The 22,493-nt window shown below is 63.1% G+C and overlaps 2 protein-coding genes across 2 annotated transcripts in view; one reads left to right on the top strand and one right to left on the bottom strand.

Annotated features, from left to right (window-relative positions):
* CIC (capicua transcriptional repressor) overlaps positions 1–8,661 on the bottom strand; it is a 30,748-nt gene extending 22,087 nt beyond the window's left edge. Inside the window, 2 exon segments of the mRNA XM_043502151.1 lie at positions 1,047–3,592; positions 8,601–8,661. Coding sequence (XP_043358086.1) covers positions 1,047–3,558 — 2,512 coding nt within the window. The 5' untranslated portion in view covers positions 3,559–3,592; positions 8,601–8,661.
* A 4,856-nt stretch (positions 8,662–13,517) lies between these two features.
* On the top strand, positions 13,518–22,027 carry ERF (ETS2 repressor factor). The gene is made up of 4 exons (XM_038382755.1): positions 13,518–13,604; positions 19,250–19,484; positions 19,782–19,897; positions 20,378–22,027. Exons 1-4 carry the CDS (start codon positions 13,583–13,585, stop codon positions 21,514–21,516), a joined length of 1,512 nt encoding a protein of 503 aa, XP_038238683.1. The 5' UTR covers positions 13,518–13,582; the 3' UTR covers positions 21,517–22,027.
* Positions 22,028–22,493: the final 466 nt, after the last annotated feature.

Genomic DNA, 22,493 nt, shown 5'->3' with positions numbered 1-22,493 from the left:
TGTATGAGCCCATGGTGCAAACGCTGCCCCAAGAGCCCCAGGCTGTGCAAAACTGAGTACACGAGTCCCACATGCAAGCCGGGCACCAGAGATCCAGGTCTGGGTAAGAACAAGCGTATAAGAGAAAAAACCCCATGCAGAATTGCTGAGGCACCCCACATCCAGCCTAGGTGAGTGTGCATGGCCAGCAACGGACATTGGGGGTGGGCGCCAGCAGGGTTTGGTGACAGCCACAGGGGGAACCGGAAGGAGACTGAGCCCCCAGGGCCAGGCACCATGAGACACATGCATACACTCAAAAGCACTGACACGCACACAGCATCCCCTTCAGGGCACTGGCATCTCTCACACCACACCCAAGGCTGTGCACTCTCAGCATCACACGCAGCCATGTTACTCCCGTCCCACCCGCTGACCCCAGCCCTCCTCAGCAGCCAGAGGGCGGGGGGGGGTTGCCTTTTAGGCTGAACTAGGCTAGAGATCCATGTTAAGAGCTGAGCTGAGCATACAGACTATTATTCCAACAAAGGCACAACTCCAAACCCAAAAAAGAACAGGAGGACTTGTGGCACCTTAGAGACTAACAAATGTATTTGAGCATAAGCTTTCGTTAGCTACAGCTCACTTCATCAGATGCATTCAGTGGTGCATTTTCCACTGAATGCATCCGATGAAGTGAGCTGTAGCTCCCGAAAGCTTATGCTCAAATACATTTGTTAGTCTCTAAGGTGCCACAAGTCCTCCTGTTCTTTTTGTGGATACAGACTAACATGGCTGCTACTCTGAAACTCCAAACCCGGCATCACTCGCCCGGTGCTGGGATATGGCCACCTCTGGGGTGGGGCAGTGGCTGTCTATATAGGGACCCCTCGCCCAGCACTGGGATGCAGCCCCTCTGGGGTGGGGCGCAGGAACCCCTGTCCCAGCAGAAATATGCAACCACAGGTCCAAGAGCATTGTACGCCAGAGGGGAGAGTGTCCCCTCCTGAGCCCCGCCCCACTCCCTGCAGCACTGCACTGAGGCCAGGCCCCTGGAGGTCCCTTACCTGTGCCAGGCCGGCCCATGATGATCTCTTTCTTGGGGGCCGGCGGCCCGGGATAGTCGTTGGGCACAATGACAGGCAGCAGGGCAGCCGGGGAAGGATGGAAGGCGACTGGCTGGAAGGGCGAGGAGACGCTGAAGACGGGGGGTGCCTGCTCAGGGGCCGGGACAGCACTGGTCTGGCTGCAGGGGAGCGCCCGCCCCATATTGATGGGCACCGGCACCTGCAGCTGTTCTTTGGTGCCCACCTTGCCCAGCCGGGGGCTGCCTGGCCGCCCCTCCCGCGGCTTCTCCGTGAACTTGGAAGGCAGTGGCACGTCAGGGTTGCGGACGATGACAGGCGAGTCCCGCTGCACGGCCGGCACCCGGCGCACCATGGGGCTGGGGTCGGAGGTCAGCCCGGCGGGTGGGGAGAGCAGCAACAGCGGCGAGGCCTGCTGGGAGCGGGAGGGGAAGGGCCCGGGGCCCGGGGGTGAGACGGCCCGGAAGCCGGCGGGCGTGGAGGGGGTGGGGGTGTGGGAGACTGACTCCACCCCCGAGTCCAGGCTGTCGCTCTTCTGGAAGTCGGCGCCCCCACCCGGCCCGCTGTGGGGCGCCTCTGCCTTGCGCTTGCTGGGGCTCATGGGCACGGTGAAGGTCAGGTTGGTCTGGAAGGTGGGCACGATGCCCGAGGAGTGCCGCTCCCGGTGCGGGGCGTGGTGCAGCATCTCGGGGCTCAGCACTCCGCCCCCCGCCCCCTTGGGCGTGCTGGCGCTGACGTGGCGGCTGCGGGCAGCTGCCCTCTGGATGACGGGTGAGGCATTGATGGGGCTGAAGTTGGCAGGCCGGAAGCCGAAGAGGGGCGAGGGGGATGGTGAGGGGGCGGGCGAGAAGGGCGACTGGGTGGAGACGGGCGAGAAGGACGGGGTGCCCGAGCGCGAGCTGCCCAGCGATACCAGCATGACGGCCGCCTCACACTCGTCGAACTCGAAACGGGACAGGTCGGCCGGCGCCACCAGGCGAGGGCGGGAGTCACCGCGGGCGCTGCTGGCCTCGCTGTCGCGGGACGTCTCATCCCAGTCGAACTCGGCGCTGCCCTCCCGCAGCCCACTGGCCCGGCCCTCCGACAGGCTCTCCAGCTCCTTGGTGCGCATGGAGAGGTGGCGGGAGCAGTAGCCGCGCCGCTGTGACTCCTTCATGCAGCCCTCGCGGGAGCAGAGCCGGCGCCACTGCTTGCCGTTGAACTTCTTGCGGATGCCGTTGGGGGTGCACACCACGTCCCCTTTCTTGTACTTCTGCTGGGCAGCCGTCAGGGGCGTGCGGGAGCGCCCCGAGCCCGGCGTGCTGCACTTCTCCACCGACACCACGCTACTGCTGCGGCTGCCACCCGCCTCGGGGCTCAGCAGCGGGGAGGCCTGCTCCGGCAGGCGGGCGAATGCCGGGGATTTGGGGGGCGACAGCAGCTGCTGGGGGGCAGCCGAGGCCTTCTCCTCCCCGGCCCCCTGCACGCCAGCGCTGATCTTGGAAACCTCGGCGTCCTCCGGTTGCTTGGGCTCAGGGCCAGGGGGCTCCTCCTCCTCTGGCTTGGGGGGCGCGGTGGCAGCTGAGTTCCAGGGTGGGCGTAGCAGCCGCAGGCCGGAGCGTGGCACCCACACCGTGTCCTTGCGGGGGGCCGGGCTGGGGCCAGCGAAACGCACCTTGTAGGAGGCTGGCTTCAGGCTCACCTCCACCACAGTGCCCTCGTAGTAGGTCGTCTCCTCAGGGGCCACGCAGACGCAGACATGGGCCCCCACTGCCATGGCGCCCACAGGGGGCGTGGTGTCCAAGACCACATCCAGGGCCCCGGAGCCCAGCGCCCCCTCGTAGTAGGTGATGGCCCGATCGCCAGCGAACTGAACTCCCAGGTCCTGGCCGCGCCGGACATGCTTGACCACGGCCGGCTGGAAGATGCCCTGGCGCCGGGCCAGGACCCGCTGCGAGCGGAGCAGCCGCAGGTCATAGTCACTGGGGCCGGGGGCCGGGCCCCACAGCTCCCCCCCAGCTCCCTTGGCATCCTCGTCAGCTGAGTGCTCGCTGGCCGTGTCGGTGCTGGAGGAGGGGCAGCGCCCAGCACTCTCCTCGCCTGGCACCCCGGAGCCCTCGGACCCGCTCCACTCCTCCCCGGCTGCCGGGTTCTTGCGGGGGGCTCGGGATTTGAAGGTGGCCGTCTTGCGGCTCAGAGGGGGCTCCCCTGGGGGGTCGTCACACCCCGGCTCCCCCTTGGGTGTCTCGTAGGGATCACTCTGCCGGCCAGGCAGCTCCCGCGAGCCGGGGTCCATCTTCACTGGCATGAGATGGGGGCCTGACAAGGGCGGGGGCTGGGCAGGGCTTTCCTCCCCACCTCCCACGCCCCCCTCCTCTTCCTCTGCTGACTTGGGCCCCCCCTCAGCCGTCCTGCGCTTCTGGGTCTTGGCCCGAGTGGACGGGGGAGAGCGGCTGCTGCTGCTGCTGGATGAGGAGGAAGAGGAGGAGCTGGCAGCCTTCCTCGCAGGTTTCATCTTCCAGCCTCCAGGCTGGGTGAACACACAAGACCTGGGAGGGCGGGGAGACCAGGTCAAGCGGCGAGGTCCGGACAACCCACCCAGGGCTTCCCCCAGCTCTACTGGCACCCCTGTACCCTGACCCACAGCCCTCCCCCCACATCTCAACTGCCAGGAGAGAGTTTGTGTGTATAGTCCCCGGAGAAGTGGGGGGGGGGGGCGGAAGGAGTGTTGGGATCTCATGCCCACCATGTGGGGAAGTGGGTTTCCTGCAGGGGGCAGTAAGCCCCTGTGTGGGAGAGGAACATCCCCTAATACACCCTGTTCTGGGCACGGGGCTAAGTTTGCCCCCCACATACCTGTTTGCCCTGAAGGCTGGCCCGGCCCAGTCTACCCCAGGCAGGGAGAGGTTAAGCAAGGTTGGGGGTGGGGGAGAGGATCTCTCTGCCCATGTGCAGATCTTAAAGCCCCTGCCAGAGTAGGTAAAGGTGGGTGGGACGTCCCAGCTGCTGAGATGCCCTGGGACAATTCCTGGCCCCCAATCTCAGGCAGAGACCCAGGAATGGCTGGATCGCCACCCCCTCCCCCCTTAGACAGGCTGAGGGAGGGAGAGCAGCTGGGCCCTGCCTGTCTCCGCTGGAGTCCTGGGCTGCTTGGCCTAGCAGGACCCCTCTGGGAATCCCTGGGAGGAAATGGGGCCAGAACCGCCAACCCCGCCAATACCAGGGAACCCCAATTCCAACACCCCCTGGGCCAGCCCCGTCTGCCTTTTCTGCACCCCTCCAGCTCATCTTCCCCAGCTCCAGCCTTCCCCCGCCCCAACACTGACTGCCCAGGCCCCCTAGGACATCCTGACACCCCCCTATGCCCTTGGCCCTAGTTCCCCATGTCTGTCAGGGCCAGAGACTCCCCCTCACCCCCGGCTCTCCCCACACACACACGCTGGGGTCTCCTGAGTGGCTCACCACTCTCCAACCCATAATACTACCCCAGGGGGTCCCTCTCACCCAGGAAACCCCATCCCATAATAGCAACGCAGTCCCCTTGCCCAGTCCTCAAAAAATGGTGCAGCCCTTTCCTGCCACACAACTGAAGGTGGTACCGCCCAGGGGGGCTCCCCTCATTTTCAGGGGGGGGGTGGTACCACCCTGGGGGGCTCCACCTATTTTAGGGGGGGTTGGTACATACCGCCCAGGAGAGGCTCCCCCATTTTATAGAGGGGAGTTGGTTGGTACCACCCGGGGGGGCTCCCCCCATTCTCAGAGGGGGGTTGGTTGGTACCGCCCAGGGGGGCTTCCCCCTATTTTCTGACGGAGGGTTGGTATCGCCCCGGGGCCCCCTTACCTGTTTGCCCCCCCCCGTCCGAGGGGGAGCCTGGTACAGACCTGCCCCCTATCCAGGGGGTTGGTACAGCCCGGTCCCCCCCGCACCACGGGATGGTCCAGCCCGAGCCCCTCTCGGCCCCTCCGAGCCCCTTTTACTCCAACAGACAAAATGGTGAATGAATCTGGACCAGCTGGAGCCGCCGGCCAATCAGCGCGCAGAAACCCCTGACTGGCAGTCGCAAGGGCCAACGGACACGAGGGATACCTGGGCACGGCCCGCCCCCCACGATTAGCAGTTGCAGTGACCAATCAGAGGCGAGGAGAGGTGGTTACTATCCCAGGCTCATCCTGCCCCTTCCCTAGGAGTGACACTTACAGTAGTCAATGAGAGGCCGAGAGCGGGCAGAGGAGGACGTCGCAAGAGGTACAGTAGCCAATAGCAGAGAAGGGGCGGGGCGGGGCCAGGCCCAGACTTGTTTACATGGCGCTGAGAGCGGAGGAAGCGCGAGGCCGCGCGGCGTGTCATGGGAGTTGTAGTCCGCATCCCGGCATGAGCCCCGGCGCCCCCTCTCCGCGGAACGACTACGGCTCCCGGTACGCAGAGCGGCCGCTTCCCGCTCTGCGCGGAACCTGCCGGGAGGTGTAGTCCCCGCCGACGGACTCCCCACACTACATCTCCCAGCAGCCCCCGCGACCGACCCTGCTCCAAGCCAGGCCAGCTGCCGCTCGGTGCACGCTGGGTGACGTAGTCCCCGCCGTGACCCGCCCCGAGGAAGCAGCTGGGCGCCCCCCCCGCGGAAAGACTACAACTCCCATCACCCCCCGCGGCAGCTCCGCGGGCCCCCCCGCAGGGCCTGGGAGCGAAACTCCAAGGGGAGAGGACAGGAGCCCCCTCCGGACGCCCTCCTGGGGAGGGGTCATTTGCATCTCATTAACATATTCATACGCTCACCCGGCGGTCTCTCCCGGCCCGGTTCCGTAGCGCCTCGTCCGGGTCCCTCGCGCTTCCTCTCAGCAACAGCGGAGCCGCCGCGGCCCGCACCGCGGCCAATCAACGGCCGGACCGGGAACCCCCCCCGCCCCCAGCACACACACACGCCCCACGTGGGGGCCGGGGGCGGGGCTGGCCACAGCCAATCCGCGCCCGGGGCGACCAAAGGATGAAGTCATCTCAGTGTGTCCCCATTGGCTAGGGGCGGCAGAGCCCTCGTCCAATCAGAAGCCGCCTTCGGCAGGCCAGGGAGGAAGGCGGAGCGGAGTGTGTGTGACACGCTGGAGCCTGGGAGCCGCGGCCGCTGGTATCCCCCCGCCGCGCGCCCGCAGTGCATGCAATGCAACCCCCCCCGCTCACCGGGGCGTTCAATGCAACATACATACCCCGCGCGCACCGATGCATGCAACGCATCTCCTTTCCCAAACACCTTTGTATGCCGTACAACCGTCCTGCACACACAGGTGCACGCAATGCAACCCCTGCGCGTGCACCAATGCATACACTGCAACCTCCCACCCACACACACACCGGTCCACGTATTGCATGCTCCAACATGCCTGCAAAGGGGTTGTATGACATGAACTGATGTGTGCAGGGTTGCTTTTTGTCAGTGGAACCCCACACATACACCAGTGCATGCTATGCAACCCACACACTGGTCCATGCATTGCATGCAAGGGTGTGTATGGGGGGTTGCATTTTAATACAACCCCTGCACACGCGGTTCATGCAATGCGAACCCTCCCACATACACACTCATGCATGCAATACCCCCCTCCCCACACAGGCATGGATGCACACAATGCAACCCTCTATACACACTGTTGCATGGAATGTAACACCCCCCCCCGTACAGACAATTGCATACAATGCGTCACCTCCTCACAGACACAGATGCATGTAATTCAACTTCCTGTGCACAGACACTGGTGCAGGCAATACAATCCCCCGCCCCTCCCCCTGCACAGACACCAGTGCATAGACTGCAAAGAAACACCCACACAGACTGGCGCATGCAATGCAATGCAATTCCCCTCCCACTGCATGCACAGACATCAGCACATGCAATGCTGCTCCACCCTCCCTCGCTCCACAGAAATGGTTCATAGACTACAATTCCTTTCATCAATCCATGCCATGTAACCTTCACGCACAGGTAGAAATGTCCATCCCTTTGTTCATACACTGCAACCCCCTCTATACAGAAAGACTGATGCATGGAATGCAACCTCCTACACAGATACAGATGCCTGCAACATATCCCCTGCACAGGCACAGAGCATGGAATGAAACTGCCCCACCAGTGATTATACATGCAACACAACTTCAACCACCAGCACAGGTGAATGAAAGTCTCTTACACCCAGACACCAGTGCACAAAATGCAACTCCACATATGCAGAGAAACCGGTACATGGAATACAACTCCCTCCTGCCCCAGTGCAAAGAAACTCACCATCCACACACAGAAACTGTTATATGTAATGTGCACACACGCATGCACATGCAGACTGAATGCAATGCAAATGGCAGCAGTGCATGCAATGCAGCTGCCCCCTCACAGAGACACTGGTGCATGCAGTGCAACCCCCCACAGTGCAGGAAATGCAATTATTCCTACCAGTGGTGGGCAACCTGTGACTAATCTGATTGTGGGCCTCAAGACATTTTGCTGATGTTGACTGCAGGTTGCTCACCACTGCTCCATACACACACAGATACCAATGGACGTGAGGCCACTCTCCACCCCAGAGTGAAGACAACTCCACATCCATAGGGCCATGGCTGGTTGCACTGTAACTCACTTCCCCATGTGCACAATGCAATTTACTCCCCTCACACCCTGTCTCCACCCACATGCACAGGCCCCCCTTAGTGCAGGGGTTCTCAAACTGGGAGTCGGGACCCTTCAGGGGCTCGAGAGGTTATCATATGGGGGGTCATGAGCTGTTAGCCTCCACCCCACCCCAAACCCCACTTTGCCTCCTACATATATAATGGTGTTTTATATATATAAAAAAGTGGTTTAATTTTTTTGGGGTGGGGTGGGGGTGTCACACTCAGAGGCTTGCTGTGTGGAAGGGATCACCAGGACAGAAGTTTGAGAACCGCTGTGTTAGTAGAAGCAATGCAGCACATTCTGCCCCATGGGGTGGCTACCATAGGGGTCTGGGCTCCACGACTGTGATGGCCCTTTAAGAACCAGGATGTAAATTGTCATTGGGGCTAGTGCATTCCAAGGGGAGGGGTCCCATGCCCCACCCCACCTAGAGCTGCCAACTTTCTAATTGCACAAAACCAAACACCCTTGCCCCACCCCTGCCCTGCCCCTTTTCTGTGGCCCCCTCCCCACTCACTCCAGCCCTCCTCTCTTCATCACTTGCTCTCTCCCGCCATAACTCACTCTCGCTAGGCTGGGCTGTGGGAGGGAGTGAGGGCTCTAACTGGAGGTGTGGGCTCTGGGGTGGGGCCAGAAATGAGGGGTTCAGAGTGTGGACAGGGGCTGCGGGTTGAGGTGCAAATGGGGGTGAGGACTCCTGCTGGGGGTGTTGGCTCTGGGGTGGGCCTGGGGATGAGGGGTTTCGAATGCAGGAGGGGGCTCCAGGCTGGGAGGTGGGGCCAAGGGGGGCTCAGGGCTGGGGCAGGAGTTTGGGGTGCAAGGGGGGGTGCGGGCTCTGGGAGGGAGTTGGGTGCAGGAGGGGGTTCCGGCCTGGGGCAGGCTCCAGCCAGGTGGCGCTTACCTCAGGAGGTTCCCGGTGAGCGGCTCAGCGGGGCTAAGCCAGGCTCTGCGCTGCTCCCGGAAGCGGCCCCCAGGCGGAGGCATGGCCATGCGGCTCTGCGCAGTGTATGCTGCCCGTGCCTGCAGGCACCGCCCCCACAGCTCCCATTGGCCGCAGTTCCCGGCCAATGGGATTGCAGAGCTCGCCCTGGGGGCAGGGGTGGTACACAGAGCTTCCCTGCGCCTAGAAGCCAGAAGCGGCCACATGGAGCCAGGGCAGACAGGGAGCCTGGCTTAGCCCCGCTGTGCCACCAACCAGATGTTTAACGGCCCAGTCCGCAGTGCTGACCGGAGCCGCCAGGCATCCCCAACCCCAACCTCTCTGGGTTCCCTTCCCCCTCCTCAACTGTATTCCTGCTCCCGCCTGACAGTCCCCCCAGCCACCCTTCCAGCACTGCCCCAGACCTCTCATCTTTCTGCAGAACAAGAAGTGGACCCGGTGCTGTGAGCTTCCCTTCAGCAGTGCCCCCAGCCAGGGTCACCCCCAGTGCTGCGAGCTTCCCCTCAGCAGTGCCGCCAGCCAGGAACATTGGCACTGTGAACTTCCCTGCAGCAGGGCCCCAGCTGGGAACCCTGATGCTCAAGCTTCCCCCCAACAGTGCCCCCACTAGTGACCAAGTTTCTGCTTATGTGAGCCTGGCTGTAGGTGTATGAGTGTGTATGTGCCAATGTACAAGAGGATGCCTGTGTACATGTCTGCTTGTTTAAATGAGAGGGTGAAAGAATGACTGTGCCTGATTGTGTCAGTGAATGTGCAACATGACCACATGTGGCACCTGCTTGGGCAAGCAAGTGTGCAAGAAGACACTGGTGCATGCCCCTGCTTGTGTGAGAGGGCACTAGTGCACATGCGTGCAAGAGCACGTTTGTGCACATCCAGGTGCCAGGCAAGCCTTGTGCCCATGCAAGCCCCTGCAGGCATGTGCCTCTCCCCTGTGCGTGAGAAGGCTGGTGCGAGCCCGTGCGAGGACTCTGCCTTGCCCACAGCCTGGCAGCCAGGGCAGGGCAGGGCTGGGTCGGAGCTCTGCCAGCTGGCTGCTGCCCAGGGCTGGGGACAGGCCTAGATTTCACAGCAGCTGTTTTTAGCCCCTGCTAATTCAGCGGCAGGAACAAACTTTTCCTTTTGCCTCCCGTGGCTATTTCTGCCGCCAGCGCCCACCCTGCAGCACCAGCCGCATCCTCCCCACCTCCTGTGCCCCTCACCCCACCCCACCCCCACGCTGTCCTTCCCTCCTTCCTAGGAACCCCCACTTGCACTCGCCCAAGCGGTGCTCTTCCCCGTGGGGTGGGGGGAATCAGAAAGCGATAACACAACACCCCACCCACCCGTCGCCTTCTCACACCTGCCACATCCATCCTCTTCCTCACTCTCTTGCTCTGTAAGTGACCTGGAGCTTTCCCTACTATTGGGTATTTGGGGGGATTGAGAGCCAGGATTCCTGGGTTCTCTCTCTCTCTGGTAGGAGAGTGGGGGCTGGTGGGTTAGAGCAGGGGGCTGGGAGCCAGGACTCCTGGGTTCTTTAATACTAACTCAGTGCCTGAGATGCGGCAAGTCCTTTTGCCAGTCCATGCCTCAGTTCCTCACCTAGAAAATGGGGGTGAGATGCTGTCTTTCCTCACGCTGTGAAATGCCCCTGCTGCCTGAGGGGGAGGGCAGCAATAATAAGCAACAATGATTCTTATTAAATCACATGCCGTCAAATCTTAGAATGAAAAAGGAACCTGGGGCCGCGAGCTTCCCCTGGGGCAGTGCCCAGCCGGGGACCCGGGGCCACGAGCTTCCCTGGGGCAGTGCCCTGACAAGCGCCATTCCTTCCAGTGCAGTTTAGGGGTGTGGGGGAGAAGGGCTATTTTTGCTAGGTACCTGGGCTCTCATTTGCCAGCTCCCCAAGCAGGTTGGGGGGGTGGCTGGGGGGGTGTTTGGGGCACAGGGGGAGGGGCAGGGGCACTGTGCCTAATGCATCTGCCCGGCCACAGACTTCCCAGCCGATAATTATAGCGAGAATAACGCTGCATTATTTATAAGGGAGTTATTTATACCCGGGGCCCAGAACCAGTGGCACCAGCCCTGGCCCGCTGCTCCCCGCCCCCTCCCCCCACCAGGCACAAGGGCAGTGCCGGATGGAGGTGTCCACCCAGTAGAGGGCGCTTCCCCCAGGGCTGGGGGACATAGGGCAACACAGGGGGACCCCAGGGGAGTCCCGGCTACTCCAGCCCCAGCCTCCCACAGCAGGGGGCACTGTGGGGGGACGGGGCAGGAGCCCTGGCTCTAGGGGGCTGGGTCAGCTGTATTGAGGTGGGCCCAGGGAGGGGAGTTTTCACATGTGGTATTTGTTTAGGGCACCAGCGGAGGGGTTTTCTGGGCAGGTTGCCCTGGGCCTCTTGTGCATTGTAACCACCCCCCACTTCTGTCCCACCAGTGCCCTCCCCCACAGCCTGTGGCATGCACTGCAGGTACCCCTCCCTGGAGCACAGACAGGATGGATCCATCTGGAGAGGGCAAGGTAAGGGGGGGTTGGGGTACACCTGAGTGTGCACAGGAGGGGGCACACCCAGGCCATCACACCCCTTTGCACACACAGATTCCATGGCTGGCCCCACACCCTCTGTCCCTTTGCACACCCACTCACCCCTCCTCCTCCTCTCTCATGCACACTGATCATCCTTTGCACACCCACTCACATGGCCCCTTGCATACACTCTCACCCCCTTTGCATGCACACCTGCCCCCTTTACACACTCATGGGTCCCCCTAGGATGCACACTCATCTGTGCACAGCCACTCACACATCCCCTTTTACACACACACCCCCTTTGCACACACAAATCCCCTTTGGATACATACTCACTCCCTTGCACACTCACACAGATTCCCCCTCTCACACACCTGCTCACACCTCCTCTCCTTTTGCATGCTCCTCTGTAGCTTGCACATGCATGTAGAAATTCTCCACAGCAGCTACTTTAGGCCTTGGTAACAACCCAATTAATAGTGATCTTGACTCCGTCTCAGAGCAGGTGTCTCCCCTCCCGCAGCACCTGATTTAGGAACCAGCATCCCTCCCTCCCCCCGCCCATTATCTGAGCCGTACTTTGGGGGTGGGGGGAAGATGAGGATGGCGAGATCCCCTGGCCTCTGAACCCTGGCTGTGGGGTCAGGGCTCCCCCCGCCCCCTGTGCGAGGGGGGAACGTTTCCTGCTCTGTGAGTGGTTGCATCAGACACACACACGTGCACACACCAAACAAAAGCCACTTGTGTCTAAATGAGGCAATCGAAAACAAACACCTTTATAATTACCCCCGCAGGGCCCCACGTGAAGGGGGAGGGGCCCGGGGAGACCCACACGCACGCACACACAACACAAACGGACACACGCCACACACACACAACCCAGACACGCGAAACACACGGACACACACACGGACAGACACAGGGAAACACAACACAGACACGAAAACACACAAGGATGAACGCGACACACACACGGATGGACATATGGACACATGTCACAAACATAGCCAGCCTTGCACAATCACACCCTTTACCTGCAGACACATGCATCCTGCACACTCAAACATACTTTTCATGCCCCACACCCACTGCACACTCAAACACACTTTGCACTCCCTGCACCCCCAAATGCACCTTGCATGCACACACCCCCTGCATACTCCAACACACCTTGGACTCCCTGCATGCCCCACACACCTGGCACTACACACCCCCCTACCTCTATGCACCCCCACATTGCACACACGCTTCCTGACACCTGCAGGCAGGCGAACACTTCACACACACACAGCCCACACCCAACACACTACTTGCACCTGCCTCCTCCCCTGAAGGCAGCCTAGCTCTGTCCCCAAGCCCACATCGAGTTTGCCAGGTCTCAGCTCTGTTCCCGGCAGGGACCAGCCCCAACACAAGCACTGGCCCCTTTGCCAAGCCCACCCTCACCCCAGGTCTGGGGGGGCCTCATGGCAAGAGGACCCTGGGGGGGTCTCCCTTTCCTGGTTCAGAGGATGACCAGACCTCCCTGCCCCCAGCAATCGATTGACTCACGTATCCTGTCTGTCTGGGAATCCCCCCCATGTCTAGACACAGCAAACCCCTGCCCCATGTTCCTCTGGCTCCCTCCCCAGCCCTGCTGATGCCCCTCACTCCTGACTCACAGCCCCTGCTAGCCCAGCCCTCGACCAGTCCAGCCCTGCCCCCCCCCAGCTCTGCTGGTGCCCCTCTCTGACCCGACCCGCAACCCCTGCCAGCCCAGCCCTGAGCTCCCCCCTCCAGTCCTGTCCTCCTAAACCCACCCTTTGTGCTGAGCGTCCTCCCCCAGTGCACCCCAGAATCTCCATCCTGCCCCCCACAGTCCCAATCCCCCCCAAGTTCCCCATCCAAGACACACTCTTTCTCCCACATCCCCCAGCCTGAGCCCCCGGTTCCACCCCCTAGCCCCCTCCTGATCCTCCAGATACTCTCCCTCCACTTCCCCAGACCCATCTCACTGCCCAGTCACTCACCCCTCCCCCACCCCAGTCCTGCCCCCATACTCCGTTCGCATCTGCCCTGCCCCCAGATGCCCCCACTGATTCCCCTCAGATACCCCCTCCTCATCTACCCCCGACTGATACCCTATCTATCCCGGATACCTCCTCCCCTGTACCCCAGATACCCGCGTCTAGCCCGGATACCCCAACCCGATCAGCCCCTATTCCCGCCCCACTCTCTGCGCGGCCCTTTTAAGCCGCCCCTCCCCTCCGGCGTCTGTGGGCGGAGCCGGCCGAGGGGGCGGGCTCAGTGTCCATGGCGACGCGGCGGTGACGTCCTTGCAGGGGGCGTGGGCGTCCCGGCTCCATATGAGGCCGGGAAAGGGCGGAGGGGGGGAGCCGGGGGGGGGGGGATAGACCGAGACCGACCCGGCGGCGGCTGCAGTGCAGGAGCCATGAAGACCCCTGCGGACGCAGGTGGGGACTGCGGGGGGCCGGGACCACGTGGGGCATGGGAAGTTAGGGGGCGCCCCCAGGGTTTTTTTGGGGGGGGGGCTGGACGAAGTGGGGGCGGGGGTTCGCCCAGGGTTTTGGGGGGCTGAGGTTCCCGCTGGGGGGGCTGGAGAGATTTGGAGGTGGGAGTGTCTCCGCAAGGTTTCGGGGACTGGGAGCAAGTGATGTGGGGGGGCCTGGGGAGCAGGGAGAGGAGGAAGTGGGGGACTAGGAGCAGTGGGGGCCGGGGGAGGCAGAAGTACCGAGGAAGGGGACACAAGTGGCGGCGGTGGAGGGCGGGAGCTGGGGGAACTGAGGCCGGGGGGCTGGCAGGACTCGCCCTTGGCGCTTGTGATGGAGGTGGCTGGGGCGGGGGTTTGGAAAGTTCGTGGGTCCTGCCCCGGAGGAGCGGGGGGCTTCCTCCCCCACCCCACGGCTTGTGGGGGGGCCCCGGGGCAGGCTGCGGTGGAGTTTGGCGCAGCGGGACCTGTTGCGTTTCCCGGCCCCAGCTGCTGCCGGGGCTGCGGCGTGGGGGGCCCCGCGCGTGGGGGGAGGGGAGTTTGGGGGGGCTCCGGGGTGACTCCGCCTCTCGGCTTCTGGGGGAGGGGCGCGTTATTTTGCGCTGGGGGCTGCACCCCCGGATACCACCCGGGCTAGTAACACCCCCCCGCTGTCGATCCATGGGGGGGTCTCTGCCCCTCGGATCCCGGGGAGAGAAAAGTTGCAAAGTTCCGAACTGGAAACTCGACGTTCGAAAAGGAACTTTTTGTTTCCGACAAACAACGCGGCGTTAAGGTGGCGCCGGGCGGGGGAGGGGCGAATCTCTGCCCCCCACTTCAATGTTGTGTTGGGGGGGTGGCGGCAGGGTGTGTTTTCCCTCCAGGAAGACTGAGTCGGTTGGAATTTCTTCCCCCCCCTTTTTTTTCTCCTTTGAGAGGACGATACCACCTTAAACCCAGCGCCAATCTTGTTCTTCCCCGGTGTGTGTGTGTGGGGGGGTTAATCGGCAGCCTTTTACTCTGGACTTTTAGCCCCCAGCACACCGAAAAGGGGGGTGGGTCGTAGCTATCGCTGACCTAGATCCCCTCCCCAACTACGAACAGAGGCTATGCCACCTTAAATACAGTTTGGGGGGGGGTGTAGCCTTTAGCTCCGGACTTTACCCCGGTGGGGGGCTCGATTGTGCTATGGCTTAGCTGGATGGGGGGGAAGAAGCCACTTTGCAACCAGCTTTGCGGGGGGGGGGGTGTCACTGTCCACTCTGTGGCTGGACTTTGGCCGGGGAGGGGGGGTGCTGAATTTAGAGGGGTGGGGGGGTTGGTTGAGCGGCTTCAGTGCTTGAAAATGCCCCGTCCCCTTGCCTGTGCGGGGGGGGGAAGTCCCTCTGCAAAGACCTGCCCCCCCTTCCCCTCCCCCTGGCTGGTTTTGTGCCGGGCTCCCCCTCCCCCCCTGGCGCCACCCACCCCAGCCCCATTGTCTCCAGGAATCTGGGTGTTTTTTTGAAGTGCTGCTCGCTTCTGTTCAAACTTGTCTCCCCCCCTCCCCCCTCCCGCCCCATAAGTGCGGCGGCAGAACTTTTTCCTGTCTTCGAATCTGGGAAAGTTCCGGACAGACCGACCAAGCCCCCCCCCGCCCCGAAATCAGAGCCCGCGGATTTACCCCCCTCCCGGTCTCTGCTGGCCCATTGCCCCCTTAGTCTCCCACCCCCTTTGTACTGGCCCCCTAGTTTTGAGGCTCTCTGAGGGCGGGGGGGCGCTCAGCTCTGCCCCCGGCTGTGCCAGCCCCCCCAGTGCGCAGACACCCTGCCGTGATGTGGCCCCCCCCAGCCGGAGGCTGCGGCTGCAGGAATGGGAGTGATGTAATATTCGGGGGGGGGGGCTGGAATTCGATCCCGGCTCTGTTAGCTGCTGGCTCCAGGGATTAGTCACAGAGGTGGTGCGGTTTGGGGGGGGGCGCTTAAAGAGACAGTGACGCCATTCCCCCCCCCACACACACACTCACCAAACTTAGGGCTCCCAACTCCAGATCCCACCCACTCCCGCTCGCCAAGACCTCAGTTCTGTCCCCTAGGGCCGGGGGTTCTTCAGTCCTGCCCCCCCTACACACCCACACAGCGAGGTGGGAAAAGAGGTGAATCGTGTCTCTCCCCCGCCCCCTCCCCAAGCCGGGCTGCGCCCCAGACGTGCCCGCACTTAGGGAGCAATGGAAAATGTCGGGGGGGGGGGACTTGGCCGGGAGCTGAGACTTGGAGGGAAGACGGGCAGGGAACAGTCGGTGCATTGTGTGTGGGCAGGGGCCGGGCTCCGCTTCTTCTGGCTGAACCCCGGCGAATTCCAGCCCCCCAACTCTCTGGGATTGCCCCAGAGCCAACATCTCTCTCCCCCCCCCGCAGCTCAGCTGAGCGGATGTTATGGGGCAGCTGGGTTGCGTGGGGGGAAGAACCTTTTGAAGGGCGGGGGGGATGCTCCCAGGAGTTTGCAGCTGGCATGGCCCGGGGGGCGGGTGGCAGCGCCCCCCCACGTCTGGCCTTCCCACCCATTGGCACCAGGCTGCCGGCGGCTCATGCCAGACCCGGGGGCTGCGCCTGCCAGCAGACGGTGGTTTTGTGCCCCCCCCGTCCCTTTCTCCCTAGCGGAGAGCTGGCGGGGGATGGGGACACGGGCGGGAGGTAGGCACCCGCGGGAGAGTGGGCACCAGCTTAGTCACTGGCTCCTGAGCTGGCTCTGCCTTTGCGGGGGGCCTAGAACTGACACCCCTGGGGGGACTGGGCAGGGGGCCCCTCAAGGAGTGTTTGGGGGGGCTGTGACTTGAGGGGGTTGCTGGGATTGGGGGGCAGGCTGTGGGCTTGGTGAGTGTCCTGAGTGGCGGGTGGGGGGGCAGGAATGCTCCAGGTCCTGGCTGGAGGTCTGCTGCCTCAACTCTTTCTTACAGAGGTGGGGCTGGGGGCCTCAGATGGGGGCCCCAAACCATCCCCAGGTCTGGATCTAGGAATCACCACCCTTGATCCTTCATCAGGGCCCCTCTACTTAACTGTTGGTTTGGCACCTCCCCCCCACCAGCAGCCATTGGAATAGGGGTTCCACCATCGGAGGGGGTGCTGCCTCCGTTGCCTCCCCTACAGCAATAAAGGGAGGGTTATTCATCCCCATAGATATGGGTCTGTGGTGGTGCCCCCTAAAGTCCTGGTAGGTGTAGGAAGCCTGGGGCGTCCCCCCAGTGCCCCACTCACATATCCTTGTGTGGCCCCCCTCACTTGCAGACCCCCCAGCTCTCGCACCTGGGGAAGGCTTTGTTGGGGGGGCTGCAGAGGGGGGTCACCCCTCGTGTCTGGCAGCGCCAGCCGGGGAACAGTGACCCCATTCACAGGATCTCTGCGGGCGGCTGATGTCAGAGCCCCCCCCCTTCCCTGGGCTAATTAGCAAGAACAGGCCCCTGTGTGTAAGTGGGGCTGAGTCAGAGGCTTGGGGGGAGGGGAGCTTCCAGCTATTTGGCTGGGGCCAGTGAGGATTTGGGGGTGGGGGTTTCAGACCCCATGGTCCCTCCTCTTCCTGTCCCCTTTGCCCACTTGATCCTCTGGACCAGTGACCCCACTTTCTGGAGAGAAGGTCTTTGCCGGGGAGGGGGGATGTCTCCTTCCAGCTGCTCCTTGCCCCAGATCTGAGGGATGCAGATCTGAGGGATCCTCTTACTGGCACTAAGACATGTCCCCTCTGGGTGGAGTGCAAAGGCTGGTTATACAGGGAGCCCTCACCTGGCACTGGGATGCAGCCACCTCTGGGGTAGGGCGTAGGGGGCTGGTTATACAGGGACCTGTGGCCTTGTGCTGGAAAGTAAAAGGCAATTGTATGGCTGCATCCCAGGTGGGACTCCAGGGAGGTGGGGGAAGGGAGGTGTCCTGATCACCTGGGTTCCTGGCACATGGGGGGGGAGTGTGGGTGCCAGGGGCCCTCCCCAGCCTGCTCCTTCCCTCGGCCTCCTGGCGGGTTATTTTTAGTGCTTGGCTCACTCTGTTGCCTGTTGCTTGGAGACTGGAAGCTGGAGAGGGGTGGGCTGGATGCGTTTGCCGAGGCCCCACAGCACCCAGTGTGGGTTTGTGGGGGGCAGGAGACTGGGGGAGACCCCCTCAGTGCTTTGGGGTGCAGGGCTGGGTGTTACCCTGCATTCCTCCAATCACAGTCCCTCCTATTCCTGGTGCCCTCCCTCCGGTTTGGATTGGGGTGCCCTGGCCCCCAAGGGTGGGAGCTGCCTCTGTCTCTGAGCTGTGTGTGTGTGTGTGTGGGGGGGTCTTCTCTGCTCCACCCCTGCTGGGGGGGGCTGGGCTGGAGGGGGGTGAGATCATCGCCCTAATGGCTCCGTCTGCGGCTGTGCCCTCGCGCCCCCCCCCCCGCGGCGCCCGGCCTCCATTACAGAGGCTCTGAATTATTGATGGGCTCTGAGCGCCTGGGGTTTGGGAAATGGGAAACCGCCCCCCCCCCCAGCAGGGGCTGGGATGCTGGCCTGTGCCCCTTGACAAGGACACCCTCCAGCCACTGTGGGGTCAGCTTCCCACCCCCCAGCTGGGCTGCGTGGGAGGGCCTGGCCCTGATGGGGTTAATGGGGTGGGGGGGGCTGGGCAGGTCAAGGGGCTGTGGCTTCCCCTGTTTTGGGGGGCCAGTGGTTTTTGGGAGATGCTGCTGGCGCAGCCAATCTGGCTGGCGAGATGGGCAGGGTGTGGGGGGGTGGCCCCACAGCATGCTGGGAAATGGCCCTATGTCTGTGCTGCCTGTTACCTGTTTGGGGGGGGTCGAGGCGCAGAGACCAGACCCCTGACTGGGGGCTGAGCCTTATGCTAAACTGTGACCCTGGAGGTGCTGCTTCCTGCCAGGGTGGGGGGGAGGGAGGCCGTGGGGTTGGCGAGGCTCTGGTGGTATAGCTGGGGGGGATCGGGGGGGGAGAGGTGAGGCGTAGCAGAGGGGGCAGGGATAAGGTGTGGGGGAGGGGGCTGGACAGAGGCGGCTTGTTTGGGAGGTGCTGACCTCAGCTGTCTGCCCGCAGCACAGACACCCCCAGCCCCTTCTCACAGGACTGGGGGGGGGGCCTCAGGCTGCCACTCCCCATATGCGGGGGTTGGATTCTGCCCCATGCCAGAGTCAGCCACAACTGAGTGTGGGGCAAGCCTTGGGGGTGCAGGGACCTCTCATGAGCCCTGAAATGGGGGAGCTGCAGGTCAGGAATGAGGGGCAGGGTAGTCCAGCTGGCCCTTGGACCCTGACTGGAAGCGGCTTGGCGGGTGTCCCAGGCTCCTGGCGGCACCCGGTTTCCTGTTCCCTCCCAGGGCAGGGAAGACGCACACACCTTGTGTCTACACCCCGGGACTTGGCATGGGGGGCATTAACCCCTTACACCCCGCTCCCCCCCAGAGCCAGGAGAGAACCCAGGAGTCCTGGCTTCCAGAAGCCCCTGCTCTAACCTGTCAGGACCCGCTTCCCTCCCAGAGCCAGGAGAGAACCCAGGAGTCCTGGCTCCTGGGTCCTGTCATTTTGTTTTGAGGGGGGCCAGTTTGGGCATCTCTGGACCCCCATGTGAACCAGACCTTAAAGGGCTGGTGGCCCCTCCTGTGCTGGCTAACACCCCACCCCTTCCCCCCACAGGGTTCGCCTTCCCCGACTGGGCCTACAAGCCCGAGTCGAGCCCCGGCTCGCGGCAGATCCAGCTGTGGCACTTCATCCTGGAGCTGCTGCGCAAGGAGGAGTACCACGACGTGATCGCCTGGCAGGGCGACTACGGCGAGTTCGTGATCAAGGACCCCGATGAGGTGGCGCGGCTGTGGGGCGTCCGCAAGTGCAAGCCTCAGATGAACTATGACAAGCTGAGCCGGGCGCTGAGGTGAGCGGGGGCATCATGGGGGTGGTGGGGAAACCGAGGCAGGGAAAGAGCACACCATTCGTCGGTGTCAGAGCTGGGGAGACAACCCAGGAGTCCTGGCTTCCAGCCCTGCCTGCTCTAACCACCAGCCCCCCCATCCCTCCCAGAAGCAGGTTGAGAACTCGGGAGTCCTGGCTTCCAGGCCCCTCCCCCAAACCACTGGACCTGGAATGGGAGCTATGGCGGGGAGAGGGATCAGGGGGGTCTATGGTGGGGCTGATGGTCCTGGCTCTGTCTCTCCTCCCCTCCCCCCGCCAGGTACTACTACAACAAACGGATCCTGCACAAAACCAAAGGGAAGCGATTCACCTACAAGTTCAACTTCAACAAGCTGGTGCTGGTGAATTACCCCTTCATCGACATGGGCATGGCAGGTGAGGGGCTGCGACGGGAGGGGGCTTGGGTAGATGGGGGAGGAAGGGGGGCCCTTCTGGGAAGGATTGGGCAGAGGGCACCTCTTGGGGCCTGGGGACTTGGTGGAAAATGGGGGAGCAGTGGGGGAGGGTAGGCTGGATGGGGGCACAGTGGGGGATGCTGGGAGGATGGATGGGGGGATTGGAGGCAGTGGGGGTGGCAAATAGTAGGTGTGGGGGATGGGAGAGGACTGGCTGAATTGGGGTTACTATGGAGGTGGGAAGGAGGGGAGGCCAGGCTGTGTGTGGGATGGGGGCTGATACTGGGGGGCCAGGCATGTGGTGGGGGGCTGTGTTGAGATGGTGGCTCGTCACTGTGGGGCTTGGCTGGGTTGGCGGGGGGCTGGGCCGGGGCCAGGGCTCCTGTCGGGATGGTGGGTTGGCGCTGGGGGGGCCAGGCAGGCGCTGACGGTCCCCCTCACCCTTCTCCTCCCATGGCAGGCGGCCCCGTGCCCCAGAGCGCCCCGCCGGTGCCCTCGGGTGGCTCCCACTTCCGCTTCCCGCCCTCCACGCCGTCAGAGGTGCTGTCTCCAGGGGCGGAGGAGCTGCGCTCGCCCGGTGTCTTCTCGGCCGTGGCCCGGCGCCTCGCCCGTGGCTCAGTCAGCGACTGCAGCGATGCCACCTCGGCCACTTCGGAGCTGGAGGAGCCGCTGGGCGAGGAGGGGCGCCGGGGCGGGGGGCCGGGCGAGGGGGGCGGCTTCCGTGGGCCCCCCCTGCCCGCCCACCCCCGGCTGGCCCACGACAGCCTCTTCCGCGCCTACCCCCGGTCCCGTGGGCCCGAGCCCCTCAGCCCCTTCCCGGTGTCCCCTATGGCTGGCCCTGGTGCCCTGCTGCCCCCCCAGCTCTCGCCCGCCCTGCCCCTCACCCCCACCCACATGAACTACACCCCCTCACCCACCCTGAGCCCCATGTACCCCGGCGGCTCCCACTTCTCCTTCAACCCTGAGGACATGAAGCGCTACCTGCAGGCGCACACTCAGAGTGTCTACAATTACCACCTCAGCCCCCGGGCCTTCCTCCACTACCCCCACATCCTCGTCCCCCAGCCCCAGCGCCCCGAGAAGCCGCCCCCGCCTGAGGAGCCCCCTGCCCCCTTCAAATTCAAACTGCAACCTCCCCCGCTGGGCCGGCGGAACCGGGACAAGGTGTCGGCGCCCCCCGGTGAAGGGGCTGCCCCGGAGCCCCAGTTGCCCTGCATCAAGGTGGAGCCCATCTCGGAGGGGGAGTCGGAGGAAGAGGAGGTGACAGTGGAGGTGACGGACGTCAGCGAGGAAGATGAGGAGGTGTTCAAGGCTCCCCCCGCCCCCCCTGAGAAGCCTGGGGAGCCCCTGGTGCTCCCAGCCCCCCGGCAGGGTGAGGAGAGCGGCCAGTGCATCCCCCTCAAGCTGCGCTTCAAGAGGCGCTGGAGTGAGGACCAGCGGCTGGAGGCGGGCGCGGGGGGTGGCCCCGATGAGGCAGATGACAAGAAGGTGAAGGGGGAGCGGGAGGGCGGGGGCGCCCTGGACGGGGGTGGGCGACGTGTCAGCACCGACCTGCCCCACGCCACGGCCCAGCTCTCACTGGAGAACAAGGACTTGTAGAGGTGGAGCCGGCGCCCCCAGGGATGGGGGGGGATGGGGGGCCGTCTTCTGCTGCCTTAACTCAGAGATTTTTAACTCTTCTCTGGGCCGCCTTCTCTCCGGGACCCTGTATGTTGACATGGGGCAGGGGGCGCTCAGCTGTTTTTACTTCGATATATATATTTTTGGGGGGATGATTTTAAATCTGGGGGCAGCTTTCCTTTCAGGGTCTCTGGTTTTTAAAGAGGGGGTGACCCCAGGAATTTATATCACGTAGAATTTTGTTTTTATCCTTTTCCCACCCCCTGAATCCCCTCGTTTATATCCAGTTGCTGCCTTGTGGGTTGGGGGGGTTGATCTAAATTGGGGGGGATGTTGAGGGATCTCAATGTCCCTCGCCCCTCATTTGCGGGGAACAGGGGCTTTAAAGCACAATAAACTCTCTTTAAGCCCTGTCTGATGAGAAATGGAAACCAGTCCTGCAGCACCCTTGTATTACTGGGGGGCTGCGGGGACACAATGGCCAGACTGGGTCAGACCAAAGGTCCATCTAGCCCAGTGTCCTGGGAGAGAGTGGATGCCATATTGTGCCCCCTGTGGCCTATAGACCTAGCTTCTCCCCTTTCCCCCAGCTTAGATTGGTCTGTATAAGGCTGTATGGCCCCTTCTTTCAGTGAGGGGGGGCAGTCTGGTGTTTGGGGCCGCGCGGGGGGGCTCGAGATGGCTTTAGATAACCAAAAATGAGTGGGGTGGGTGCGGCTGCTGGCCTGAGCCACCCCGGGGGGGGAAATCTCAAGTGCCTGTTGAAGTACTGTCTGTGGGGGAAATGGGGTGGGAGGTGCAGGCACCCCATGTCCCCCCCCAATGGGGTAGGACCTGAACTGACATTTCTCCCCACTTCCCAATGCCTTTAGCCTATCGCCAATCCTGCAAGGACCCGAGGAGCCATTCCCCTGTGTCCCCGAGCTGAGGGGTCTCACAAAGTGGGCTGGGCCCTG

The sequence above is a fragment of the Dermochelys coriacea genome, chromosome 24, assembly GCF_009764565.3.
Source record: "Dermochelys coriacea isolate rDerCor1 chromosome 24, rDerCor1.pri.v4, whole genome shotgun sequence".
NCBI lineage: Eukaryota > Metazoa > Chordata > Testudines > Dermochelyidae > Dermochelys > Dermochelys coriacea.
Note: the sequence above shows the minus strand (reverse complement) of the source record. Positions and strands in the feature narration are given on the sequence as shown.